Source organism: Cryptomeria japonica, chromosome 5, assembly GCF_030272615.1.
Source record: "Cryptomeria japonica chromosome 5, Sugi_1.0, whole genome shotgun sequence".
NCBI classification, from domain to species: Eukaryota; Viridiplantae; Streptophyta; class Pinopsida; order Cupressales; family Cupressaceae; genus Cryptomeria; species Cryptomeria japonica.
In genome coordinates this window covers 472,850,121-472,862,271 of record NC_081409.1, presented here as the reverse complement: position 1 = coordinate 472,862,271, position 12,151 = coordinate 472,850,121, and the positions used below count along the sequence as shown (strand labels likewise).

At 37.6% G+C, this 12,151-nt stretch overlaps 1 protein-coding gene across 1 annotated transcript; it reads left to right on the top strand.

Annotated features, from left to right (window-relative positions):
• The first annotated feature begins 9,837 nt into the window (after positions 1-9,837).
• LOC131050097 (probable protein S-acyltransferase 7) lies at positions 9,838-10,389 on the top strand. The gene has a single exon (XM_057984249.1). The coding sequence runs from the start codon at positions 9,838-9,840 to the stop codon at positions 10,387-10,389; it is 552 nt and encodes a 183-aa protein (XP_057840232.1).
• The last annotated feature ends 1,762 nt before the right edge of the window (positions 10,390-12,151 follow it).

Below are 12,151 nucleotides of genomic sequence, written 5' to 3'. Positions count from 1 at the left end.
TACATAGTGATTACCAAGCACTAAAGCTTGAAGACTTGTTTGAATAACATAGTATAGAGCCCAATAGATGGACAAGATTAGTCCTATTGTATTGAGAAAATAATAATCTGCTTTAGCATTTTAGATGTGAAGTTGCAGATAGATTTTTATTACTGTTATTTTGTGAAGTGATAGAAAATCTCTTAACTGAGTGGACTTAACAGTCTTATTTGTAAAACCCTCTAGCAAGGTGACATTTTGATTGAGTGTTTGAAATCCTTTAACAAGGTCACTTCTAACAAGGTGAAGATCCTAACAGATCTGAGGGAAATCCCTTAACCGGGTCACATCTAGCAATGTGTTTGTAATCTTTAACTGGATTTTCTTTTAACCGAGCATACTCTAGAAGAGTATATTTCTTAGTGGGTCTGAAATCCCATAGTGGTTTTTCCCTATTTGGGATTCCATGTTAAAACTGGTGTTATGAGTGTTATGATGTTTATATGCTTTTGAGTTTGCATGTTTAGCATTTTTGGTTATATTGCTGAAGTATATTTTACTGAGGTTGAATCTGTTGTTTTTTATGGAAGATTGAGTCTGTATGATTCACCCCTCCCTCTCATCTTATTATCTTGGCATCTGTACTTAACATTAAGTATCAGAACTATCAAAAATTCATTTGTAGAAAAGAGTTCCCTATCCAGTGTTGGAACACTAAGTAAAAGGGGAAGGAGTTCATTGTTATATTCGCATACTTCTTAGTTTCATTTTTTCAGTAATATGCTTATATTAGGAGAAGTATGCAATCTTTGTAATAGGTTCATTCAAAAGTCTTAAGTATAATATTTTAGTCTTATTTATGTATGGCTTTTACTTAAGTCCTTGTTAAAAAATAGAATCAAGAGATTTGTAACTGTGAAGTTTGAATGAGAAGCTTGTAAAGACAAGCAAGATGTATGGTCATTATGTTGTCCCAGGCATAATGAGTGATCAACAACTTAAGGAAGGTTAGTCAAGAAGGTTTTTCATCCCTAAACATTACACACCTTTGAATTTAAGCAACATTGAAAGGTACCCACATCCCTTCCCCATTCAGTTTAAGGATAAGGTGCCTTTGTTTCATGCACAAGAATCTAAGTCAGCACTCCACCATGTCAAGTTATTCAGTGATTTTGTTGAAGACTATCAACTTTGCAATGAAGATATAGTCATGAAGTTCTTTGTGAGATCATTGAAAGATGGTGCAAAGGACTAGTATGAATGTTTAGCAGCACAAAGTGTGTCTTCATGGGATTGTTTTAGGAGGTTGTTTTTGGAGAGATACAACTATGATACAGTAAGTTATGAGCAGGCTCCTAGTCCTTAGAGTTTTCCAACATTTGAGGATACAATGTGTGCACAGGAGCATTATGTGTCAAGTGTTGAATGCACATCTCAAAGCATATGTGTCCCTATTGTACCAACTTATACTTTTCAGTAGTGTGAGCAATTTTATGAGCCCCAAATAGCACAAGAACAAAGCTTCTATGTGGATGACCCAATGGTGTATGTCAATGCTCAGCTAGACATAAAAACACAAGTGGGTGAGCACCCTTATGCATTGTTGTCCAAATTGTTGAAGGCATTACAAAGTATTCCTATGAGTTTTATGCTTCAATATTCTAAGTTGGTAGACTTAGTTTTGCAAGTCTATGAACCTGATATTGTTCATTGGCCAAGGAGAACAAAACCGAGTAATATAGATCAAATGGTTCCATGGATTGATATATTTGAAGATGTCAAATCTAGATGTAGCTAGATGGTGAAAGTTTTCATGTTGGTAATGAAAAGGTTGAGCAAGAGTTTGACGACATTGCACACATTAATAATGATGATCCCTATGTTGTTGAAGATCAGTCACATGATCGGCATGAAAAAGACAAGGTGTGTGAGCAACAAATGGTTGAAGAGAATAAACCTAAAAATGAATGCCATGCTAGCCTAAATGAGGATGGAAATAAACATCTACAAGGTCAACATTATTTTCTGGATGATGATTATGATTTTGAGAAGGTTGTTGGAGATGCAATCTCCCATAACATGATAAACACATGCTCTCTTGAATCCAGTGGGTTTTCAGTTGAGGAAGGCAGCAGTATGGGATATGTTAGTGAGAAAGATGACACATGTTCTATCAATATTGAAGGAATCTTATACTTTCTAGCAACAGAGTACTTGAGATATGCACATGGAAAGAGTGATGAACTTATGCACCCTGCTGATTTGGTTTCTGACAGTGAGGTTATCTCTTATGATGCATTAAGTAATGCATCTATTGTCAATATATTTCCCATGATGGAACTAGCTGATATGCAAGAGGAAAAAGAGATTGAATGCATGGGATTCTTTGATTTCAACTTTGACATATGTGCTGATAATGAGGGTTTACATGCTGATATAAATTCATTTGTTTTCTTTTAGAAACATGTGTATGGATGCTAATAATGGCACTCTTTGTGAGAATGATGTTGTACATGAAGGGGTAGTGGATATTGTTGGCTATGATCAAAGTGGTGATAGGCAGGGAGGATGTGATATTCCATCTTGCACCCATGTTACTGTTATGAATGATATCAAATGGGACTTAGAGCCAGAGGCTGAAATCTTTTTTCATCTTGATGATTTACAGTTGCATGAGAGGATCAGTTGTGATCCTTTTCCTTCTCTTGATAAAAATTTTCTTATTGTAGGTAGTGGGAGGATGGATTCTTTTAAGAGTTCCTCATTTGATGAGAAAACTAATGATTTGAATGAAACTAATATTCTCAGTTGTGTGCCAGATCACGAGTTTTTGTTTTCTCAGTTGAGTGATGTTTTTACAAAGTGTGACATTGGTTTTAGTCAAGATATATGTTGTGTTTAGCACAACACATATATGTCACACAATGATCAATATTTTCAATCATTGCACAAGTTTCAAAGGTTCAACGATGAGTGCAATGATAATTTTAAGTGGGGTAGTTGGATGAAAAATGCCAGCATGTTTGATCAATGACAATCCAACTATGTTATCATATTGGTTTCAGTGCAATCAAAGGAAAACTATGTTTATGATAGAGGAAAGAATTGCTTGACATTTTTACATGTCCTTGGGCCATCACACGTGGTTTGACCTTCAAGCCACAAGCATCTTGGGGTAGAGTAAATCTTTTGAGTCTATGCCCAAATGGAATAGTTATAATGATACTCTTGAATTTCTTGTTCATGGATAGTTCTTAAAGCCCTAGTTTTCTTAAAGTAGCTCTTTTCCATGAGCGTTAGTTTAGGTCTTGTACATAAGTGGTGTAGTTTTCATTTTGTTTGAGTTGCCCTATCTAGGTAACTTCCTTTCGGTATGCGTTGCAATGGTCTGCTCCACCAAAGATTCTGGATTCTCATATCATCCTTGAGTAATGATCATCTCCAACCAGAGCCACTGATAGTCCTGAAAATTATTGCACAAAAATTCTTCATGCCTTTGTTAAAATTTTGGTCATTTTGAATTAATCTTGCTCTGTGTCATAGGGTTTAGGGTTTAGGTTTTATGGTTTATGTGTTTTGTTTAACTCTTTTATTTAAACCCTAAGACTATTCTATTTTTGCATTACCTTTTTCATTAAAGTTGAGGGTCTAAGTTCATTGGAAGGCCTTGTGTTTTGTAGGCTAAAAGTTATTAAATGTCGGCCCCTTATTTTTTCCTATGTCCATGCTTTAATATCTCCTTATCGTCTAGCAGGCCCCCTTTAATATTTATACCAATGCCTTAATGTTTTTCCTAAGTCTTAAGTTTAAAAATTTTGGCTGGTAGTTAAATCGCGAGCAGATCCTACAGCCCCCACTCCCCCACGGTCGTAGGTGCAAGGAAGATAAGGACCATGACATCATGAGATGATGCCACATATCCTCAGGAAGAAGGGTGAGCCGATGGTTTGACCTTTCAAATGTTTGAGGTTACCGATCACTTTCAGTTAAAGTTCGAGTTACTAAAGGCTCATAAATTTGCACGTTCTTGAATGGATGGAGATGTTTTAATTTCTGCAAAAAAGTTGCTCGAATGTTAAGGGGCTTAAGAAGGAAGTCATAATGGTAGCGAGATAAAGCTCAAACAGATCTAACAGACCTCGCAACCCCATGAAGGAAGATGAACAAAGTTTAAGGACTGTGACATCATGAGATGATGCCATGTGTCCAAGGCGGGTCGGGGTAGCTGACGGTGGTGAGACAGTAGGTGAGGTGGTGGTGAGTTGGAGGTGTCACGTCATACCTTTGACGAGTCCACTTTCCATGTTTGATGGTCAATGTCAAATTGACCAGTATGGATCGTGCAATGCACCAACATGGAGGAAGATCGACGACTGAGATTCAAAATTCATTTCAAAATGAATTCACGCGAGCAGGTAATGGTAGACAAGGTATGGTATGCTAATAGAGGGGTGGTAAAAGAGTATTTTTTTCTCTTTTCTAATTACCTAAGGTTTTCAATTAAGGGCAGAGATTTTTTGAAAATCAGAAAATATTAAAACAGGCCTTCGAAGCACGGTACTAGGGTTTTTTGGTGCGTGTAAAATGTTAAGGCATTTGATAGGCAATTTTGGAATCTTGCAGTGGTTATATCCTCGAGAAATGAATCCAGTATTTTGTGAGCCCATATTAAATTTTCTTCGACACAACAATAAGGATTGTAAAGAGCATAAAGAATATTTGCAAGCAGTTAGGATATTTTGAGAAACTATGAAATATTTTGTAACAAAATTAGGTCTACTTGATCATTCTGATGATAGGTGTCTCCTCTAGCCTATAGCTTGTTTTTCTCCCTAGTTTGTATAAAAGGGAATTCAAGGCCATGACACAAAGTTCCAAATTCTGGTTCCTTTGGGGTTCCTTTTCTAGTTCTGGTAGCAGGTTTAAGGTGGAATGAACAAAGTGTAAAGTCCTTTTACAGAGAAATATAGAATGAGTCTCATGTCTTACTTTTTGCAAGTTCTTGAAGGAGTCAGACGTAAATTGTTTTATCATAGAAATAGAAAATTTATTCAATAAAAATATAATTTTGATCTATTTCTCTCCACTATACAATTCTATCATCTTTTAAATGAAGTAAATCAAGGGTTTCTTTCATTCAGTGCATTGTTGTGATGTATATGATTTTTGTTTCTGCTTTGATCCAAGGGATCAATTAAATGTCAAAACAAGATTGCAAAGTGGTAGGGCTTGTTAAGGGATTTGATAATTAGTCTAGGTTGGGATTTCGAGATATGAAATATTGTAAGGCAATACTTTCTTAGATCTGAATGCTACTAGATATAATTCTATTATAAATAATTTCATATCTTATGAATTCAAGCACCCAATGGAATAAGGCATTGATCCTAGCTTGTTTTAAGTATTTATAGTCAATCTTATGCTCCATTTATCTATATTTGTTACAAATTATTGATTATTAGAATACATTTCAATTTTTGTATGTTATTGTGTGTTCTACCCATCTCATGCTCTAATTAGGTTGAGGATCACTGAAGGATTTGCCATCCTTGAGCATTATCCCTATTTTTGAGCTTGTATATGAGAATATACGCTTTGTTTTAGTGAAATTTTGAGTTTGGTGTAGAGATCATAAAATTCACTAAGGGATCACCCTCCTGGGTTTTGCAGAGCCCAAAGTGTAGAATGATTTGTTTGAATCCTTGTTAGTTGGTCCAAGTTCTTGAGGATTTTAATAGCTAGAGTTGGCTTCTCCATAGAAATTTGAAGAATCAACTTGGTTTTTGCCTCTTGCAGTGTAAACCCCATTTAGGGAGCTAACAGGTCTGGTGATTGGAGCTATTTTACCATTGGGGTTTTTCCCTCCTTGTTGTTGTACTTCTTGTAGGTGGACTTGGATCTTTCTTCATGATGGATATGGATTCTATGGAGTAGATTTATATATCAAACTTCATGTCATATGAGATGTACTTGTTGTGTAATAGTGTAGGAACCATTTGAAGATTGAGCAATCTTAGAATCATATTGATTATGTAATAGCAACATGTAGTGTATCCATGATTATACACTAGACTTAGGCATTCTATAGATTTAATCTCTTGGTTTGTGATGTAATGGTTCATATGTATTATGGATATAGAAGGATTTGTCTGAATCCTTGTCAATTGGTCCAAGTTCTTGAGGATTTTAATAGTTGGAGTTGGCTTCTCCATAGAAATTTAAAGAATCAACTTGGTTTTTGCCTCTTACAGTGTAAACCCCATTTGGGGAACCAACACGACCAATTTGGAACCTACAAGGAACCACCCTTGAGCTAAGAGATGTCGCTAGGTCCCAAATCATACACTAAACCTAGGTTGATGCTTTTAACCAAAAGGACTATCACCAATAGACTTTCACACACACAAACACACACCAATGCGAACAATGATCAAGAAAATTCCAAAGGCCGAAACAACATTAATGCAAAGATGCAAAAGTGAAACATAAGGGGAACACATGTACAAGGGAGTGTCATCACATGCCAAACCAAGAACAAGGCACTCGCCTATGGGCATGCGGAGCCATATCAACCTATGAGAGACCAAGGGAGATTGGCTTCAATTTGTTATCTTGCTAATTGTCTAACTACCCATACCCATTCATTAATTAGTTATCACTTGATTAAAATATAGTAAACTCCCTTATGCCCATGAGGTCTAGACTTCATGCATCCTTACAAGGAACCTCATGATAGTCCATCTCTTGTGACCCTCAGATGTCATAAAAGAGCCCATTCCCCTTACATGGACCCATAAGAAACAATAAAACTGCCTCTTAAACAAATAAGTAAATCTGAAACAAAACATCAAACTATGCCAAACCATTCATAGACACATGCTCAAAATGACCAAACATCAACATATAAGAAATGAGACTAGCCTCTTGACCAACAGAAGCATAACCCAAGTTGTAACATTGTTGCAATCAAGTAAAAGACAACCCCACAAGTTCTTCACACTTCTTGTTATAAAATCAGTAGCATAAGCAAGTCATCCTCATGGAAAAATCATCATGAGGGGATGTCAAAATAACCAAAAAGAACTCACAAACAACCATGGCATCAAATTGAATTAAATCTCATTTAAAATACAATTCAACAAGCAGCCTTTGGAAACCAAACACATCAAGACACAATACAATTGACTACTATGATGAAGAACAACAAAACAAGTTGGGGCAACAAACATGTCATGCTTATCCCATGCTATCACTCATGGGCTCTCCCCAAATCACAGATAAGCTTCACAAATAAACACATATATACTCCTTGGCTGAACATTACTTGACTCTTACAACCAATCAAATAACTATCGTTGATTACATAAATACATATATTAAACCATAACATACTCAAGCAATTTGAGAGGGAGAAACAATTCGAATTTCAACAATAATCTGAGAAAATCACATATTCTTAAACACTATATCGCTGCCCAACCATCGAATTGGGCAACTAAAGCACAAATGAATGGATCATTAACAAATTCATACGCAAATAGTAGACTAAAACTAAATTTTGTAATTATTAATGCAGATTGGGTGAATGAAATAGCACCACATGCATCTGCAAGATGGGAAAATTTATTTCTAGTAGGGAAATCAACATTTGTAGGTTTGAATTGTTAAATATGGGGGTGTTGTGCAGCAACATCCACCACGATATTGGTGGTGTTGTGCACACACCATGTTGTGGGTGGTGCTACTGCACCACCACGATGTTGGTGGTGTTGTGCACACACCATATTATGGGTGGTGTTGTTGTACCACCATGATATTGGTGGTGTTGTGACACCACCATGTGGTTGGAGGTGCTAAGAACCTCCACCCCATGGTGTTACCACGAAAACACCAAGTCATGGGGGTGCAGGCATCCACCATGATATGGTGGATGCCATAGCATCCCCCATATCGTGGGTGGTGTCATAGCACCCAACCCACAATGTGGGCAAAAATAATTACAGCAACAACAAAAAGATTAAGGGGGTGACAGTAATACGATTTGGAACCCTTCAAACATGGGTAATGCAAAATATGAATAACTCGCAATGTAGGGATAACAACGAACAACAAAACAAGTTATAATTATCAACACATAGATCAAAAGATCAAGCCATGAATTTTAGAATTATCAGCAGTCAACAAGAAATCACACTCCATAGGATGCAAGAAGGGTTTGACTCAAATTTATCACAATTTACATTATCAGAAATAAACTACACATTCTACCCTGAGTTTACAAGCATCTTCAAACATAGAAGAAACACATAAACACTAAAATCTGAGAGAAATATGTTGGGACTCATAAATTTTGAGTCGATTTGAGAGGCCCATTTCAAAATTTTTGCTATTGCACTTTCAAATGACCACCTAATCTCATTCAGATGGCCTAGTTTGAAGAAAGGTAAAATGGAGCTAGTTGATTAGCAATGGGTAAGGCTTGGGAAATTTGTCTTGTACCTTTCATTTGGCCTATGAAGTGTTTTGCAACTTTCAGATTTCATTTTGGATCAATTGATCAAGTACCCATTTCAAGGGGTGAGCTGAAAGTCCATCATAGGTGCAAATGCAATTTTTATTAAATGACCTACTTTGAGCACCTATAAATTTTGCCCAGTTGATTGTCATGTTAAAATTCAAAGTGAATTGAATTATATGCATATAGGTGAGTCCACGTGCCAAATTTCAAGTCCCTATGAATCTATTTGCTCAGTTTGGTAAGCTCAATCCGTTTGCAATTTGTGTTGTTTGCATAAGTCCCTGTTTTAGCAGCTAGTCAGAGCACCACTTTGCACATGCGTAAAAAATGCCTAGTTGAGTGTTATGTCAGAATGTTTATTCCAGGGTATTGCATGTATGAAATAAAATCTATGTTTCTAGTTTGAAACCCATGTCAATCCATTTGATCAGTTTTCCAAGATGATTTCTTGATCCACTTCATTGAGTTTTCTGCACTTTCATTGCTACATCATTTTAAGTGGCTATTTTCATGAGCTCACAATTTGCACCCTATCAGCTTTCTAGTCAAACTGAGCATTCCAAGGTCTTCTTTTTACTTCAAGGTACCTATGCCCCAGATTTGGGGGTCTAGGGAGATCATTTGATATTTTAGTAAAGACATTTTAGTGGTCTCTGCGCATTGATTTTATCAGGTTCATAGTGCTAACAGAGCCATTTGGTCATCTTTGATCGCTAATATTTCTTCACCCGAGATTTGTCTTGAGAAACGGTTTGGAAAAGTGAATACTTATATATCAAGCAGTATGTCTGTCAATTTGCGAAGTCCAGAAAGGTGTTTTGACTAGTTTTAAAATTGCATCTTTGGGTTTAAATGCGAAAATGTGGCGCAAGCGCCTGAAAGTTGCAAAAATCAGTTTAATGATCAGAAAATGGTGTCGATAGATTCTAGAGGTATGCTCAAGGTTCCTGAGGTGTTTTCAACGGTCAGTTGCATGAAAATGATTTTTTTTTTAGTCGGACCCACTTTGGGGCGTGACCTGGCTCATGCCCGTGCATTAAATTTATGGCAAAAATGGTCTTAAATTTGTGGCAATGTATATCAATGTCAGCTCAAGTTCCATTAGCAACTTGGTTTGAGTGAAGATTTAAATTTCTTGATGTGTGTCATCAAGTGCAAAAAGGAGAGGCAAATGAAAGAGCATAGCAACTCCCTTTAGCAAATGCAAAGTAGAAGGTGTAAGCAAATTCCACAACTTTTACCAGCATCTCCCTGCTATGTTTGGCAATTTTGAGGCTTCTTATGCCCCTGCGTTGGGTAAAGAGGGACCAAGGTGTTTTAAAATTAAAACCCTCAAACAAATGCAAGTGGCATGTGAAAATGTCAAAGTCCTCCTACTGTGGTGTGGAGTAGCCATTGAAAAATTCTCAAGCAAATGCAAATTGGCAGATGATGTTTCAGTGTGGAAAGCCTTGTCAGATACACCTGCATCAATTGTGCTTATAGTCTATACATTCATTGCAATGTGGTTTGTTGGGGGACTTACGGTGTTTCATCTTTATCTGATTGGTACAAATCAGACTACATACAAGAATTTCAGGTACCGATATGATAGAAGAGCAAATCCTTACAACAGAGGAGTAATACAAAATTTCAGAGAAATATTCTTTAAAAGCATTCCACCATCAAAAAACCAATTTCAAGCTATGGTACATCATGAATCTGCACTACATAATTTTTCCTCCTCTGCTGTAAGGGATAATTTTCTTCGTCCTAATATGGGAAAAGGAGGTGTTGACCTCGAAATAGGTGGGAAGCCCGCATGGCTAACTGTTACTCCTAAATCATTGGCAGACTTGGAAGGGGGTTGCGTGGGCCTATGGCATGACAAAGGCTTTGAAATTCCCAACTAAATGCATTGGTTGGTGTAAGCCAAACCCCCTCCTTCAGCGTGGTATCCTCCCTGCTATGTGTGTGTGGTGGAGAAGGCTGGAGTGGTGGTGGTGGCAAGTTGAGAAAGTCATTCAAAACCAAAGAAAATGCCATCCTCCCTCCAGCACAGTGGCATGTAAATGGGCATCATAAAATAATCTCTTCAAAAAAAAGCAGTTGGCAGGTGTTAAGTCTTCCTCTGCAGTGACTGCCAGCATTTTCCTCCTAGGGGGCAATGTTGGAAAGGTAATCATAAACTATTCTGCAAATGCAAGGACACGTGTAAAATTAAACTCCACAGACCCCTGCTTGCAATCCCCTCTATGACAACATAGAAACAAAGAGGGCATTAATAAAATTCAAGCAAATTACAATGGCAAGTAAAGAACTAAATTCGCACGCCTTGCCAGCAAATCCTCCTCTGCGTGATGTAGATAGAGGCAATAGAAACTTTGAAACAAATGCAAATGCAAAGCCAAAACCTCTCCTACGTGGATCTTCTGTGAATGGCGTTGAAGAGCCATTGAAGTTTTCTGCAAATGAAAATTGGCAGGTGTAATGCCGAGCCCTCCACGTGTGGTGTTGAACAAACAATTTTTTAAAAAAGAAAACCTTTCAGCAAATGAAACTTCCAGGTGAACTCAAAATTTTTTAAGAAAATGCAGTTCCAAGCGAAAGACCATTATCCCACATTGGCTAGGTGGAGCGATATTGGATGGAAGGTTCCTTCTTGGTGCCCAAGTGGCTCTCGCATGCATACTCGAGTACCGAGGTGGCAAAGAGATAGCTGGAAACTAGGTAGACCCCACGCACATGCATGATTCTTGAGGTAAGAAAATTTTGCAGTAAGAAGGTGAATTAAAGATCGAGCACATTGAGGAAGATTGGACGGTGGTCGCTGAGTTGCTATGCGAAGGTGCTCGACCATTACCCTTTGCGAACCAGCGACAAAGAATGTGCAAAAAAGGGCAAATTAATGGGTGAGCAAGTTGGAGTCGATCCAAAGGTGGTCGCTGATTTGAAAAGAGAAGGTGCTCGACCATTACCCTTCGTGAACCAATGACAAGTGAGTTGGCAGGTACAGGTGGCGGTCCAGCTGGCGGGTCTCGGTGAGATGGAGCTGAGGTGGTAGGTACAAGTGGCAGACAAGTGGCAAAACTGCTGAGATGGTGATGAGGTGTTATCCCAGTGGAGCACAAGCAAATCATAGGCTGTCACGTGGCAGGGTGTAGGTCAAGAAATTGGTGAAAAGTCAAAGTTAATAATATAGTTCAGACTATAGTGGAAAATGCAAAAATTTAAATGACTGATTGTGTAGAGGGGCATCCGAGATTAAATCATAGGAGCGGTATTTTTTACCCAAAATAGAAAGTATTGTATACCATTGGAAAGCCCTCAGAATGAAGAATTCAGTTCTGCAATCAATTTCAATAGATCTTTGATATTTTGAGAGCAGTTTCCATGGGAAGGATGCAAGGAAAATCTTCAGTTGGAAAAGGGGGACACTTGGCAATTTCTGATGCAATCTGATCTTTTCCCCCTCCTTCATATTCTCATTTCTTCTCAATTGTAAGGGTTCCAGTTTTTTGGAGATTTTCTCCAAGGGAGAAATCCAAAATTACAAGTTCCGGTGATGGCAGTTTTCATTCTTTGCAAATAACCATGTGTTTCTTCTAGGTTTTTAGTGTTGTCTTTGTTGTAGGTCTTGTTTCAGTTTGCAGGTTTACACATATGCAAGGCATG

What these genes read in the sequence shown, in the direction of transcription:
- LOC131050097 (XM_057984249.1), top strand. Translation starts at nt 9,838, where the DNA reads ATGCAAGTGGCATGTGAAAATGTCAAAGTCCTCCTACTGTGGTGTGGA.